The following is a 15,346-nucleotide window of genomic DNA, read 5'->3' as shown; positions in this document are numbered from 1 at the left end:
CAATTTTAATAGTCATCAAGCAAGGTCCAAGTAGGTGTAGCCTACCTCGCAGGACTGCTATCGCGCATCGTTTAGTATAGTAAAATATACTTGATTTTTTAAAAAAGCAAGGTCCAAGTATTGCTGGTGTGACTCAGTGAGTATGTGACGTGACTTAACGCGTAAACTCCGCTTTGAACTCCGACGAATCGTGTCAATCAATTACCACTCTCGCTCTTGCTGCTTGGTACAATCACTGTGAAGGCATGGCAGACCGTTCTCGACGCGAAAGAAAGTCGAAACTCGACAAACTAGCGGAGTACAAGAGGGCTCGCGAAGGAGGAACGCGTGTTTTCAAGGTCAGTCGCGAAAACAGGTTTGGCCAGCGAGGCACGAGTCACTGACATCCGCGCTATTCACCCCCATAGGAAGAAGATGTCGAGATTTACGATGAGGTTTCGGAAGATCAGTACCAAAAGATAGTCAAGGGACGTTTGCAACGCGATGACTTTGTGGTCGACGATGGTGCAGAAGGATATGTTGATAATGGGATGGATGACTGGGCAGGCGGTGATGAAGAGTTTAGAGATGACTCTGAAGAAGAGGGTAGAAAGAAAGGTGTGTGAGCTACATTTATGTCTAACCTAATCCTTCTGATTATACCTTAGACAAAAAGAAGAAGAATAAAACTGAGAAACCAAAAGCCAAACCTAAGCCTCCTCCTCCCGTGGCTCCATCTATCAACGCATACCGCCCTGCCGTGTCCGCAGAACAAGAAGCCGATTTTATGGCTTCGCTACTTGGAAATGTTGATAACCTGGTCACCGAACCACTTCCAAAGCCCTCAAGGAAACGTAAACCATCGCCGGAGTATGAAGAGCCGCGTTATAATCGCCACTCGTATCGACGGAAATCTCCATTCGCAGACGCCTCTTCCGACGGGCCTGTAGAGGATATTGCTCACACCTTGAGCGATGATGCCTTTAGCAGCCCTAATAAACGCACGCGTACCGAGGACGGAGCTATCACTCCTGCAGCAGAAAGGCTGGCATCTCTTGAAGTCGACGGTAGCTCAGATGGCTTCGACAGCTCTTACGACGACATTAACATGGATGATTTCATGGACATGGACGACGACTTCGACGTCAAACCTCAAGTCAAACGCGAAGAACCGGCAATTACATTGTCAAAAAAGCCTGCGCCTCAGGCTGCTACCTCCAAACTCAAAGAAGAAGCCGACGTAAAGCCTGCATGGCTATCTGTCTACGACTCGCTAGCCGTTGAGTCCGAGGATACCCTTGGCCCTCTTTCGACGAGCAATTCTTCTTCGACAAATTCGACAAACATTTCCGCTCTGGAGGAAGATGGTTCACTTCGATTCTTTTGGATTGATTACATGGAGTTGGATGGACTACTTTATTTTATCGGCAAGCTGAAAGAGAAGACTTCTGGTACATGGATCTCATGCTGCGTGAAGGTAGAGGGCATCAAGCGAAACTTATTTGTCCTACCTCGAGAGAAGCGTGTTGAACAAGACGAGGAAGGAAATATCCACGAAACCGACATTATCCCCACCCAAGAAGACATCGACGAGGATTTCGACTTGATTCGCAAAGCCATGAAAATAAAATCGTATCGAGCCAAGTTTGTCAAGCGTAAGTATGCGTTTGGAGAGCAAGATATCCCACGAGGCGAAGCTCAGTGGATGAAAGTTATCTACGGTTTTAACGGTCCGTACAGTGTCTTGCTCTATGTGATCAGCCTCTCATACCATTCACAGAGCCTGTAGTACCCATGAACGCAGAAAGTCAGAACATCGCCCGTATACTGGGTACAAATACTAGTGCCTTTGAACTCCTTGTTCTCAAACGAAAAATCATGGGTCCCTGCTGGATAACCATTAAAAACCCCCAGATAGAGAACACTGGTGTTCGTAGTCACTTTTCATACATGATAACCTGCTGACGCTATCCGTAGGTTTCGTGGTGCAAACTCGAAGTTACAGTAGCGGACCCGAAGGATTTCAATCCATTCTCAGAGACCGATGCTAATGCTCCGAAGGAACAGCCGCCTCTCAATGTTATGAGTTTGTGTGTGCGTACAGTTGTCAATCATCAAGAAAACAAGCGAGAGGTCGTCTGCGCGACTGCCAGAATTTGGCACAACAGTGGGTAATATATTCTTGGAGAAACACTTATTTCCTCACGGATTGAGATAACAGTGCAAATTGACGATGCTACGCCTCCTGAGAAACTGAAATGTACCGTTCATACATTTGTTCGTCCTCTGGACCGTTTCCCTACAAATTTCGAAAGAGAGGCCAAAAGCAATGCTAAGGGGACCATCATGCCGATGAAAAATGAAAGGATGTTGTTGAGCAGTCTATTGGGTACGTCGCCCTTACCATTTCATCAATATTTTCTACTTAAACTACCCCTGCCACCAAAGTGACACTGCACAAAGCTGACCCTGACATTATCGTTGGCCACGATTTCCTTGGAGTGTCGCTCGATGTGCTGTTGAATCGGATGCGCGATCTTAAGGTCGATCATTGGTCGCGTCTTGGACGTTTCAGGCGTTCGCGGTGGCCTAATATCGGCAAGCAGGGCTCAAATCTAAAGTTTTTGAACGGTCGTTTGCTCTGCGATCTCGCCAGTGATGGCGCAAAGGTACGTGTCCCCCGCTTCAGCACGGAATTCTGTTTTTAATATCACGAACAGAGTATGATTGCCTCTACGACCTGGACGATGACGGAGATGTGTAAAACACATTTGAACATTGAACGCGAAGATTTCGATCCCGATGATACCGCCAGCAAACTCGACGGAAGCCTGTCATCGCCCGAGCCTATGCTCAAATTTGTCCGCCATTGCGAACTGGACGCTCATTTCCAGATGGCTATCGCATCAAAGGTGCAGATCCTGCCTCTGACGAAACAGTTGACAAATCTGGCTGGAAACTCCTGGTACGTTTTTCACCTAGAATTTTTTTCTTCCCGATTGCTTAAATGTATAATATCACAGGAACAAAACTCTGAACGGAGGTCGTGCAGAACGTAACGAGTACATTCTTCTGCACGAGTTCCATCGACTGAAGTACATCTGCCCTGACAAAACCTTCGGCAAGAAGTCCGTTGCTGTCAAGGAGGAGCCTCAGGACGATGACGAGCAGGGCCAAGGCCAAAGCGGGAAGAAAGTCGGGAAGAAACGCGACAAATACAAGGGTGGTCTAGTCTTCGAACCGAAGCGAGGCTTGTGGGACAAATTTATCCTCGTCATGGATTTCAATTCCTTGTACCCAAGCATCATCCAAGAGTACAACATCGATTTTACCACTGTCGAACCTGTGGATGATGATGAGGTAGTCTTTGATTTTTTTCTGTTTGTGACTTTTCTTTCTGACTTGAACAATGGAAGAACGGCGATGAACGTATACCGGAGCCACCGTCGACGGATGTATCGCAGGGCGTCCTCCCTCGTCTTATTGCCACCCTCGTGAATCGTCGTCGGCAGGTGAAATCTTTGATGAAAGATCGCAGCGCGTCAGCGGCCCAGCTTCTCCAGGTAAGGACAAACGTCTAAACATCTTGGTCATTTTTTGAAGGCGATCTCTGAAATTTGACCTCTTTCAGTACGACATCAAGCAGCAGGCACTGAAACTGACTGCCAATAGTATGTACGGATGCCTTGGATTCGAATATTCACGGTTCTACGCGCGGCCCCTTGCTGCTCTTACTACCCACAAGGGAAGAGAGATTTTAACGCACACCAAGGAGTTGGCTGAGAGTTTGAATCTTGAAGTATATAATTTCTAATTTTTTTCTGGAATATATGCTGATTATGTTTCGTTATCAGGTCGTTTATGGAGATACTGATTCGGTGTTCGTCAACTCGAATGTAACCGATCTTGCTGAGGCGTTAAAGATCTCTGCGCTCTTCAAGAAGGCCGTGAACGATCGATACAAACTGCTGGAGATCGACCTTGATGGTGTTTTCCAGAGACTGCTGTTGCTCCAAAAGAAGAAGTATGCTGCTCTTAAAGTTGATGACGGTACAAAAACCAGCACGGAAATTAAAGGTCTCGACATGAAACGACGAGAGTACTGTGCTCTGTCTAAACAAGTTTCTCAGTGAGTCCTCTAATGGGTCTTTATCTCGCGGGGCATTTCTTACCTCACTCTAGATATGTCCTTGAGCAAATTCTTTCTGGCGAAGCTACCGAGAATGTAGTGGAGAACATTCACGAATATCTTACAAATATTGGGGAAAGTGTCCGCAGTGGGTCTATCAAGATGGACGATTACATTATCTTCAAGGTACTGGTGATGCTATCTCAACTCGGGACCTTACGCTCATGATATTGTCAGCGTCTCGGAAAAAATCCTGAAGATTACCCTGATGCCAAATCTCAACCACATGTTCAAGTCGCTTTGAGAATAAAGCAAAGAGGTGGCTCAGCCAAAAATGGAGACGTCATACCATACATCTTTTGCTTGGCTGAAGGCGAAGAGAGTTCGAAAACTGGACAGGCGGATCGTGCCAAACACCCCGACGAACTTCGAAAAGCAGGGTCTGCATTAAAGATCGGTATGCTGTCTTCTCCCGTCTTTTAACCTGGATTCTGATTTTTTTTTCCCTTTAGATTACGATCACTATCTCTCTCACCAAATTCTGCCACCTATTGAACGTCTCTGCGATCCTATTGAGGGCACTGACCGCGCACGTCTGGCAGAATGTCTTGGTAAGTTTTCCCTTTTTCATTTCATTGCCAAACTTAATTTTGAATGGCGTAGGTCTCGATCCAATGCGCTACCGTACGTCTACGGGAGTGGAAGAAAGGGTATTCTCTGGTCTGGATTCACAGATGTCTGACGCTGAACGCTTCCGAGATGCACTACCGTTCATCATCCGATGTCGCCACTGTCAAGTCAAGGTTCCTTTTCTTCCGCTTAATGACCCTGAGGTGAAAAGAAACCCTCTTATACCATTGCAATGTAATTTACGCTCTCTTGTAGGCCAACATCTTGCAGCCAGCGGGTCCATTGTGTCCATCATGTACAAAGACAATTAGCTTGGGAAGCTTATTGACACAACTGGAGATCCAGATACGCGAGTCTATAACCAAGTATTATCAAGGTTGGACCGTTTGCGATGATCCGACATGCAACAATCGCACTCGGATGATGGGTGTATATGGTCGAAGGTGCTTGCGCACCGAATGCAAAGGCAGGGTTTCATTTGAGGTAAAGCTTATTATCCCTAAAGGACGAATGATATATAGCTCATGATACTCATCAGTATACCGACACGCAACTATATAACCAACTGAGGTTTTACGTATCGTTGTTTGATACTCAAAAGGCACTTGACTCAACAAGGCCCGAAAATCGATGTAAGTCGGAACGCGTACATTCATGCTGCTCAAACTAATTTTGAACATTTCACAGCGGACTTGACTGCCATCATCACAAAAAATCAAGTGCTACTACGAAGTCTAGGCGAATGTGTAGAAAAACATTTGAATAATTGTGGACGGCGCTGGATTGACCTTGGTACTATTTTCTCGTCCATGAAACTATGATGGCATCTTTTCTAAGCTTCCTTCTTTTTTATAATCTACTCAACGCTTTCTTTCACTTTGCTATCTGTTTTTATGTACACTTTGTATCATAAATAAGACAATTGTATATCTCGGTCGGAACTATTGCTCTGTAGGCATCAAGCCGACAAGTTACATATCCATTATCAGCTAGAATGTTGGGCATGGAAATAGGCCTGCTTGAATGATCTTTTCTACAAACCGTATAACGTACGCCTCTCTCAACCTACTAGCTTTCAGTGGAGTAGCACTACAAAATGGCCGGAAGGCTGTGCATCAGCATGCCGGCCTCATGCACAGTATTCACATACTAGTGCAGGCAGCACTCTAGCCATCACTTGCCTATGGTTGTCCGTGATATTCGCTCAGGCGCACTGCACTTATCGATTTTTATTCCTGCAATACCGACATACAATTATAACAATTGAATAGATCATGAATGGAGATCAAGAAGGTTAGACTCTCGGTACGTCCTATTACGGTTTCAGTATCATAGTACAATGTTTTTCTATTACATTAAAAACTTAGATTCCAGTCTACCACAGGAGCACCGCATTGCGTCCAAGTTAACGTTAAGTGGAGCCCTAAAAGTGAAAATATAACCATCGATAGACGCGGTCGTAGGGTGGGGCAACTATTAGAATTTTACAAGGTTTAAATTTGGCTGCGCATTAATAGCGTTCTACAATCAGAACCGTTCGATGATAATCATTAGCAAGGTCAGTCGAAGCAACTTTGATCTGGTCAATAGCTCGGTCTTTTAAAAAGTAGAGCAGCTCACGAAATAGGGAACATACAAAGGGAGTTGAGTAACTTCCATTCCAGTTACTTCCTTTGGGTTCAGTAGAAAGAAAGTGTTTGGTGTGACATCTGTCGTTTTTTGGAACAAGGATGGTATCCTTCTAGTGCAGAATTTATGTCAACCAAGACAATGAATGGCTCCAAGCGTGTCTGATGGTTCGGTAAAGTGAAGAGTCTATGCCATCTTTACAGGACATGTGACAAAAAATCTGATTCCAGGACCAAGCCAGCGCTTAACTATGTGTCCAAGTGTACCACAGACGCACAACGCAAAGGATTCGAGAGCCGAAGTGGGACTTGGCATCATCGAACTGACTCTAGCAAGGGTATGAAGCATTAGTGGCCAAGTGAAGATATAAAAGGAGGGCGGCATACAAGATTATGAGAACAAAGCATCTCGTTTACCCTCTTGAACATCGACCAAGAATCGAGAATGTTGAAAGGTATGTAATTTGCACCAGAAATCCAGTAAAACGAGCTAATGTCGACTGTTTCTATCAGGAATTTTAGCGCTTTGCGCAGTGGCTGCCCATGTAGCAGTCGTAGCCGCCCTTGACTTCACCGGCGCACAGTGGATATGGATCCCAGGACGCGCTGCCGATGGTGTTACCTACCCTCCAGGCAATGCCACTTTCCGTCGTGATTACTACCCACCTGCTGGCAAAACCCCTCTCTCTGCCAACATCCTCGTCACCGTCGACAACGTCTTCACCTTCTGGGTCAACGGCAACAAGATCGGGACTGGCGATGACTTCAGAAATGCTCACCGTTATTGTGTACCTCTGGTTGCGGACTGCAACGTATTTGCTATCGAAGGCCAGAATGTCCCCACCGGCACAGCATCCAACGCAGGCAACGCTGCTGGTGCCATTGCTGCTATTCAAGTTCGCTATACTGATGGATACACCGAGACCATCGTCACCGACAGCGAGTGGCACGCTATCGCAGGTGCGCCTGCAGGCTTCGAACAAGTTGCATACGACGACAGCAACTGGCCCGCTCCATTTGTACAAGGACCACTGACGACCGGGCCTTGGAACAAACCTCCGAACGTGATCAACATCCCTCCCGAGGCACAAGATCCTGGCCCGGATCTCACTGCCGCTACATGGATCTGGACCAACGAAGTTAAGGGCGGGAATGCGCCCATCGGTGGGCGTGCATTCCGCAAGGTGGTCACTCTCCCTCCCGGCGAATTAGCAGACACTATTACCATGGACATTGTCGCGGACAACGAGTACACACTTTACATCAACGGCCGAGTTGCAGGTTCCGGTCGCAGCTTCCAGCAGGCTCAGCGTTACCAGGTCAATTTTATCCCAAGCAATACCGTCACAATCGCCGTATACGCTAACAACGACGGTGGTCCGGCTTCTCTCCTCGCTTCAGGCCAGATCAGGGGTTGCGCCTGTGGTTGTGGTAACACCGCCGTCGTGAACACAGATTCCAGCTGGAAATTCAGCACCGCAGTCCCTAGCCCTGCCGGATTCATCAATCCTGGGTTCGACGACTCAAAATGGGGCCAAGCCGTCGGTGAAGGCGCGTATGGGGTCGCTCCTTGGGGCAAGGTTGCGCTTCCCACTGGAAACACTGCACAGAATGGGCCTATTACAGATCTTGGGGCACCCAATGCTCCTCCAGCCAGCGTTGTCTCCTGAAATGCCTGGCCAGGATAGAAATGAAGGACCTATGCTTGTTGAGGTCGATAAGCATTGGAAATAATGTAAATTTCTTTGAATCCATATTGAATGCAGATTAAATATTTCTCTGAGTTTATTTGTGAGACGGAGAATTGAGGCCATGAAACGGTGAATCCATCAAAGGTAAAGAGAACACGCATGTTGAGAGCGTCGAGAGACATTTCTGACCGTTACTAATTTACCACAAGCTACCGCGGAAGGGCATTAGTATCCCGGGTAAATTACAGTAGGGTGGAGTAGATCCCAATTCGTGCGCCTTAGTACGTCGATTGCTTGTAGCGTTGATTACAGAACGAGTGATACCAGTAGGGCGTATAGGCTGAACAGAGAGTCAGAGACAGGTCAGAGAAGGTCAGAGACTGACTATTGACTGCCATCGTTCTTTTTCCCAGACCATCTCCTTTCTGACGAATCGGTGATTTCCGTGTTTGCAATGAATGCTGGTGCGGCAAGTCCATTCTTATGTTAGTTGCCGATGTCTAGCCGATGTTATCTGCAAGTCTTCGCGAAGTTCGCATCAGTGACTTTGCTTCACCAGGGTAAGGAATTGTTGATCCACTGTTGATTAGATGCTTCAAGTTGGTTGAGTGCATAAAATGTGTGGCTTACTTTTTTGCGATGACTTCCAATACTACATTGAACAACCACAACAACATGTCTCCTAATTAAAAACCGTTGAATGTTCTTTAAGACTTGGAGTCTTGGAAGGTGTACATACTTGCCTAGTGCGGTAAACTCACACTAACGTACGCATTACGACAGAGCTTGACAGTCAGACTTTGTGAAGGACATGAAAATCGCCGGAAGGCTGTGTATCAGGAAATCGGTGTTATTGCCAATGTTCACATATTAGTGTCATCCATACATATTATTTATCACTTAATCCTAACGATTGTACGAAATTCGCGAAGAGGATTATCTTCTAGCGTTCCTTGTCGATGGAGTTTGATCAATATGACTGACGGAAATTGATTCTCTTTACTTATGTATATCCCACTTCCCGACAATTATAGATGTACAACTTTCCGATGGGTTGACATTGGAGCAAATTAAACTTCACTACCATGGCGGAGATAATATCGGCGAAGGTCAGAGCCATGTTACATTAAAGTCTTGGGTTACGGTTTATATCATTACTACGTCTAGGTTCGACTTGGTTCAAATGTTAAAGGAAAACAGAGTCCTCAATAGATTCACCTATAGCGGAGGAAAACTGGCACTAGAAATTGCAAAGGTTGGTTGAGCGGCATATAGCAATTAGTACCATTTAATCAGAGTCATCGTCTAGGGAAATCGACGCAACATCCGAAGGGCAATTTAGCGGATGTCGTACTTCAAAGAATTCAAGAAACGTAACCCAAACTTTTTTGAAACCATAGTCACCTTACACAATACTGAACTTACACTGAAGGGATAAGTAACTTGAATTTCAGTTTCTTCACTGAGTGCGGGGAAAGTCGTTAATTCAGTAGTATCTGTCGTCTTTGGAACCATGGAACAAGGATTGTGGTCTTCTAGTGCATAGTTCACGTCAACACAGACAGTAAATGGTTCTGATGATAGTTGATAGGTCGATGATTTATAAGTCTATCGTCTATAGCGACAGGACAACTTGTCAATTATTCTGCTTCGGCGGTAAAGCCAGCGCTTAACTATATGTTAAAGCGAGAAGCCGATGGACAGCAAATATGATTGAACATCATAAGATACAGTATTATTTCGATGGCTCTATAAGAGTATTAGCAACAAATTGAGAATATAAAAAGAGGGTGGCATACAAGGTTATGAGAACAAAGCATCTCTTTATCCTCTTGGACACCGAACAAGAATCGAGAATGTTGAAAGGTATGTAATTTGCACCAGAAATCCATTAAAAAGCTAATGTCAACTGTTTCTATCAGGAATTTTAGCGCTTTGCGCAGTGGCTGCCCATGTAGCAGTCGTAGCCGCCCTTGACTTCACCGGCGCACAGTGGATATGGATCCCAGGACGCGCTGCCGATGGTGTTACCTACCCTCCAGGCAATGCCACTTTCCGTCGTGATTACTACCCACCTGCTGGAAAAACCCCTCTCTCTGCCAACATCCTCGTCACCGTCGACAACGCCTTTACCTTCTGGGTCAACGGCAACAAGATTGGGACCGGCGATGACTTCAGAAATGCTCACCGTTATTGTGTGCCGCTGGTTGCAGACTGCAATGTGTTTGCCATCGAAGGCCAGAATGTCCCCACCGGCACAGCATCCAACGCAGGCAACGCTGCTGGTGCCATTGCTGCTATTCAAGTCCGCTATACCGACGGATACACCGAGACCATCGTTACCGACAGCGAGTGGCACGCTATCGCAGGAGCACCTGCAGGCTTCGAACAAGTCGCATACGATGACAGCAAATGGCCCGCTCCATTCGTTCAAGGCCCCTTGACCACCGGGCCTTGGAATAAACCCCCCTATGTTATCAACATCCCTCCCGAGACCCAAGATCCTGGCCCAGACCTCACAACCGCTACATGGATTTGGACGAACGAAGTTGATAGCGCCGGAGATGCGCCTGTGGGTGCTCGCGCATTCCGCAAGGTAGTCACTCTCCCTCCCGGCCAGTTAGCAGACACCATCACCATGGATATTTTTGCCGATAACGAATACACGCTTTACATCAACGGCCGAGTTGTAGGTTCTGGACGCAACTACGTACCGGGCACGAATACTGTCCCAATAGCTCAGCGATACCAGGTCGACTTTGAACCGAGCAATACTATTACCATCGCCGTCTATGCCCACAATGACAATGGCCCGGCTTCTGTTATAGCTTCAGGTCAAATCAAGGGTTGTGGGTGTGGTTGCGGCACAACTGCATTTGTGAGCACGGACTCCAGCTGGAGGTACAGCACCGAGGTTCCCAGTCCTGCTGGATTCATTGAACCTGGATTTGATGATTCAAAGTGGAGTCAGGCAATAAGCGAAGGAGTGTATGGAGGCGGGTCTTGGGGCAATATTGCACTACCCAATGGTAACACTGCTCAGAATGGGCCCATCAGTGATCTGGGTGCTCCCGATGCTCCTCCAGCAAGTGTTGTTTCCTAAAAGCAAGTAAAACTCAAGATGATATAAAGAGTATCATATAAAGAACGGAAATCCTTACAGATTCAATAGTTGATGTCCTGTAGGTCAAGCGCGACTTGAGAGATGTTACAATATGATTTGACGTTCACTCAGTATAAAATGGTAGTTGAAAAGTCAGATATCATATCGACCGTGAAAACAATGTGCTATCCACGCCGGGACTACAAGAGATTTCATGGTAAGGAATGCAGTATGCCTCTTCGATATGCGAAGTAAAACACCACACCGTAAGCCGAACGAGAATGTACCCCGAAACTACCCTTCAACGAGAAATGCGACGAACAAGGTACATTTTTTAAAAAATTCAAAACGATTCATCGCTAGTAGCATTTTAGGGTCACTCAGCGCAAAGTAACGGCGCAGTGCGAATGAGCCAGAGGAATGTTCAGATATGTATGGTCCTGAATAGCGGACCATCGATGCCTGGCCAGTGACACCACCGCCGCCGCCTGACAGCAAGGATCATGATTTTTGTGTTTATCATGAGGAGAAGCATCAAGCCAAATAATCCAAACACAGATGTTAGTAAACCTCCAGGGCGTATAGTGAAATAGGAATCGACTTATTTTGCTGTGCATAAATGTGGAGGCGATTTTGGGGATAATGTGGACTGAAAGATAAATTCGATCGCTGGCTAGCGCTAACTGGGCGAGTTGAAGAATATGATCCAAATCCATATGACCCTCGAACCTCCTCCACATGCTTTGCCAAAGCCAAATAGTATGATTGACTAAAGGAGAGGTTATTAACCTGCGTTCAGTGCCTGTAACACCCTGAAACTGTACTATTGTGGACATTGGGTCAATGTGATAGATTATGGTCGTAGTTAAATTTTTAATTGCCCTTGTGATGTATCAACGCACGATGTAGTATCCCGGAGTTAAGCCGAATAGTGCGCCGCTGGATCATGACGATGATCTGGGGTAAAAAAGTCAGTGAACGAACTTGGAAGGAACAATGGATGGCTGGACCGAGAATTTGAGAGATCTGAACACCTGTTTGGCGGTCACAGAGCTTGGACAAGGACTCAGAGGCTAGCCATTCCCTGCCATTCCCTGCGGATGCTCTTGCTCGTATTTCAAATACTAGGCCCCTATATTCCCCTATTCCCAATATGTAGACATTGATTTGTTGAGACTCTAGAGGCATATTTGCAGTGAGGTGTTCAAACTATTCACTGGAAAGAGAATCTAAACCATCTATGGCCTTTGATTAAACAATAAGGATCGTGTAGAAAGAACGAAAAGATAAAGAAATGGTACAGGAATGAGCATTGAGTCGAGCAGAAGAAGGCTCACAATTGCGGCGTCATGCCAACATTTCATTAATTTGATTGGCTGCTGACGAGAGGCCGCCGCTGATTTGCTGGTAGCCAAGCGGCCAAGGTTGAGAGAATTGCTCGCCCAATATTCTTTATAAAGATTAGATGTCAGGTGCATAGATAGTGGACGTTTGGGGCTTATAAAGGAAAAAAAGAAAGGAAAGAAGTCTAAGTTTGCAACTTGTTCAGAGAAATGGTCTCTACGAGGGTCAAGACCCGACGGAAAATGTAGAGCCAATGTGATTTTAGTTTCGCAGCGTGGCCAGATCATCGGTTTTCCGAAGGCGCCTACTAATTGCAGCTCACCTAGCCAGATGCCACACATTGAACATTCGCAAAACATGAGACCCCCGAAGAATGACTGAAAGCCGGTAAGAATTTTCAGCTTAAAACGTACGTCAGGAACAATAGACACAGAATTAACAATGAGGAGTTCGCTAACCAAATCGATTGACAACAGCGCAGGACGCTATACCAGGTCGGGGGTATGTAGCAGAGAGTGACGAAAAGGGATAGTTGCCCTCGATATTTTCCAGTGCAGCTCATTGAAAGGCCGTTACACATGCCCCTGTACTTTCTATCAGTGCATCTGTTGTAAAGGCAAACAATGATCAGGACGCTCCATCGCAATCGCGATCGATGAATTCGCTATAGCATATACTCTAAGATGGTGCAAGACGATCCCTAAACGAGGCCAATGATCATATGTTGGTTTTGGTTCTAAGGCAACCCCAACAGATATAATTGAACTAACATACTTCCTTTGGTTGAGCGCGCAAGATAGTGTCATTTCTGACTCCACATCTGACGTCATTGCGATAGGCAGTAAACTGGTAAGCGTTTAGAAAGACATATTCAAAGATTTCTTGATACATATGATGGATTCTAACAATCTTCACTGCTGAAAATCAGAGCAGAATGATCTAGTCCAGATTCAGATGATTTCCACAATTGACGGCCATATGCTAAAATAAAATATGTAGCCAACGAGTTGATCGAAAAGAAACGAGAAACACCCACCTCAAAAGGCCCACTACAACCTGCATGATAGCAAGCAAGAATGGTATCCATCTAAGAGAGAAAAGAGTGAAAACCAGAACCGAAGAAGTCGCGATAGGCGCCACTTACGTCGACATATTGAAATGTGCCGCATTGAATAAACCGGCCATAACGAACCCCATAATTGCAGACCCAATGACAGCTCCTGCAACGCTCAACAATAAAAATGTGAACAAGATTATGATTGCAAATGCAACTCTCGATCTTCGTTCGTTCGTTTTGGGAGGTTTGGTCGGTTGCAAGGATGGGGTGTCCGCGTCTAAAAATGGTTGGGTAGAAAACATTGAAGAAAGTTGGTACGAATCGCGAGAGCCTCGAGACGCTCGCCGTGTAGGCGGTGGAAACGAGTAATTCCAAAAGGCATACAGTCCGCAAACCAGAAATATAGGCGTGTAGAAAATTAAAGTCCAGTAGAGAGTGAATCTGAAAATATCTTAAAAGAATTAATCAGCCTTTTAGATCTGTGTGCATAACTTTATAAAACTTACCGTTTGCGTTATAAAGATAAGCTCCGCCAGGTTGTATAGGTTCATTGTGCTCAATATGTATGATTTCTCGTCCAGGATTGTATAAGGAGGGCCAAGATGGTGTGGTGTTGGTCGTCATCAAGGTGGTATTGGAGCTCTAGCTCGTCGTTATCAAAGGATGCAAAGATCAGAAACGAAATTTCCAAGTCATATCCCTTTCTTGTCTGTCCTGTGGACTTGAATTGCGAGGTTCAAGCAACAAATCTTTGAGCAGGCGTCTGAGCTTCAACAAGTCACAGTCACAAACTTATATGTCACCTGTCACACGGGAAGAAGTCATGTGATTTAGCTGGGAGTGTCTAGCCCCTATCTGGCCTTGACGTTAGGGTCCATGAGGGTTCATACAGTAAATCATTGACTCCTATCACAATGCCAATAGCCATAATAATCATGAGTGAAGTTTGTAATCTCTATGGGATATATCGTTGAGTGATTTTCGTAGGACGCCATTGAGGTGTCTGGGTATCCCAGCCTTTATTGTAGCATACTTCTTTTCTCGAAGAATTCCAGGGTCTGTGGTAATTGCACCCGACGAACACCTGTGGAGAACAGACCCATTATCGATGATGAGATTACCAATCACCTTCGAATATCATTACTCTAAAAAAGTTTGATTTTAATTTGTAGATAACACAGGTTGTTCTTACAAAACTAATAAGAAAATGAACAAGTGTCAAGTTTGATCTTTTCTATCGATTGCCTCATAGATACGGCTTGAATAACCCTATACAAAATCCAACGTCGATTTCGTCATATGGCACATCTACTTCCGAGAAAATATTCCAAAAATGATCGGTTTCTTTCGATTCGGAAGCAAACGTTAAAACTTGATGCCAATAGATGATGCCAATGATAATGGCAGTTCATTGAGAGCTCCTATACCCCTATCGGTATGCGTGTTTCTCTATACATACGAAGTCGTTGCTAAATTCCGGCTTAACTTTCTCGCCAGTCAATTCTCCAGCACACACAGCGCCAAAATTTATAACCGGCGATGGAACTTTGAGGGGGTGAAACTGGGTGAAATCGTTCGAGGCTGTTCTCGTCGGGCGTGCATTTCGTAATCGACATAGCCATATGCCGATTCAACGTTGTTGGTTTCCGCTCCGGCACAAGATATAGCCAATTTTATGTAACGACGTGCTCTTTCTTTAAACTTGTGCTGACCATAGTTCGATTTCTCAGTAAAATGAGCAGACGAGTGTAGGAGTCATATGGCCAAAAGGTGCTATAACGGCGT

At 45.6% G+C, this 15,346-nt stretch overlaps 4 protein-coding genes across 4 annotated transcripts; 3 read left to right on the top strand and 1 right to left on the bottom strand.

Moving 5' to 3' along the window:
* Positions 1-245: 245 nt before the first annotated feature.
* JR316_0008390 (DNA polymerase alpha catalytic subunit) lies at positions 246-5,559 on the top strand (the record flags this gene model as incomplete). Its single annotated transcript, XM_047894105.1, has 19 exons — positions 246-338; positions 408-597; positions 648-1,709; positions 1,760-1,908; positions 1,957-2,146; positions 2,201-2,368; positions 2,428-2,648; positions 2,700-2,944; positions 3,003-3,339; positions 3,396-3,542; positions 3,611-3,778; positions 3,834-4,108; positions 4,162-4,294; positions 4,346-4,565; positions 4,621-4,719; positions 4,772-4,941; positions 4,994-5,221; positions 5,277-5,370; positions 5,426-5,559. The coding sequence occupies 19 exons, from the start codon at positions 246-248 to the stop codon at positions 5,557-5,559; spliced, it is 4,323 nt and encodes a 1,440-aa protein (XP_047747420.1).
* A 1,252-nt stretch (positions 5,560-6,811) lies between these two features.
* JR316_0008389 (Alpha-L-rhamnosidase) lies at positions 6,812-8,036 on the top strand (the record flags this gene model as incomplete). The annotated part of the gene is made up of 2 exons (XM_047894104.1): positions 6,812-6,821; positions 6,889-8,036. 2 exons carry the CDS (start codon positions 6,812-6,814, stop codon positions 8,034-8,036), a joined length of 1,158 nt encoding a protein of 385 aa, XP_047747419.1.
* Positions 8,037-9,913: 1,877 nt separating this feature from the next.
* Positions 9,914-11,160, top strand: JR316_0008388 (uncharacterized protein; the record flags this gene model as incomplete). The annotated part of the gene is made up of 2 exons (XM_047894103.1): positions 9,914-9,923; positions 9,980-11,160. 2 exons carry the CDS (start codon positions 9,914-9,916, stop codon positions 11,158-11,160), a joined length of 1,191 nt encoding a protein of 396 aa, XP_047747418.1.
* Positions 11,161-13,454: 2,294 nt separating this feature from the next.
* On the bottom strand, positions 13,455-14,185 carry JR316_0008387 (uncharacterized protein; the record flags this gene model as incomplete). The annotated part of the gene is made up of 4 exons (XM_047894102.1): positions 13,455-13,485; positions 13,541-13,591; positions 13,649-14,012; positions 14,068-14,185. 4 exons carry the CDS (start codon positions 14,183-14,185, stop codon positions 13,455-13,457), a joined length of 564 nt encoding a protein of 187 aa, XP_047747417.1.
* Positions 14,186-15,346: the final 1,161 nt, after the last annotated feature.

The sequence above is a fragment of the Psilocybe cubensis genome, chromosome 7, assembly GCF_017499595.1.
Source record: "Psilocybe cubensis strain MGC-MH-2018 chromosome 7, whole genome shotgun sequence".
NCBI classification, from domain to species: Eukaryota; Fungi; Basidiomycota; class Agaricomycetes; order Agaricales; family Agrocybaceae; genus Psilocybe; species Psilocybe cubensis.
The sequence above is the reverse complement of the archived record's forward strand: the minus strand, read 5'-3'. Positions and strand labels throughout refer to the sequence as shown.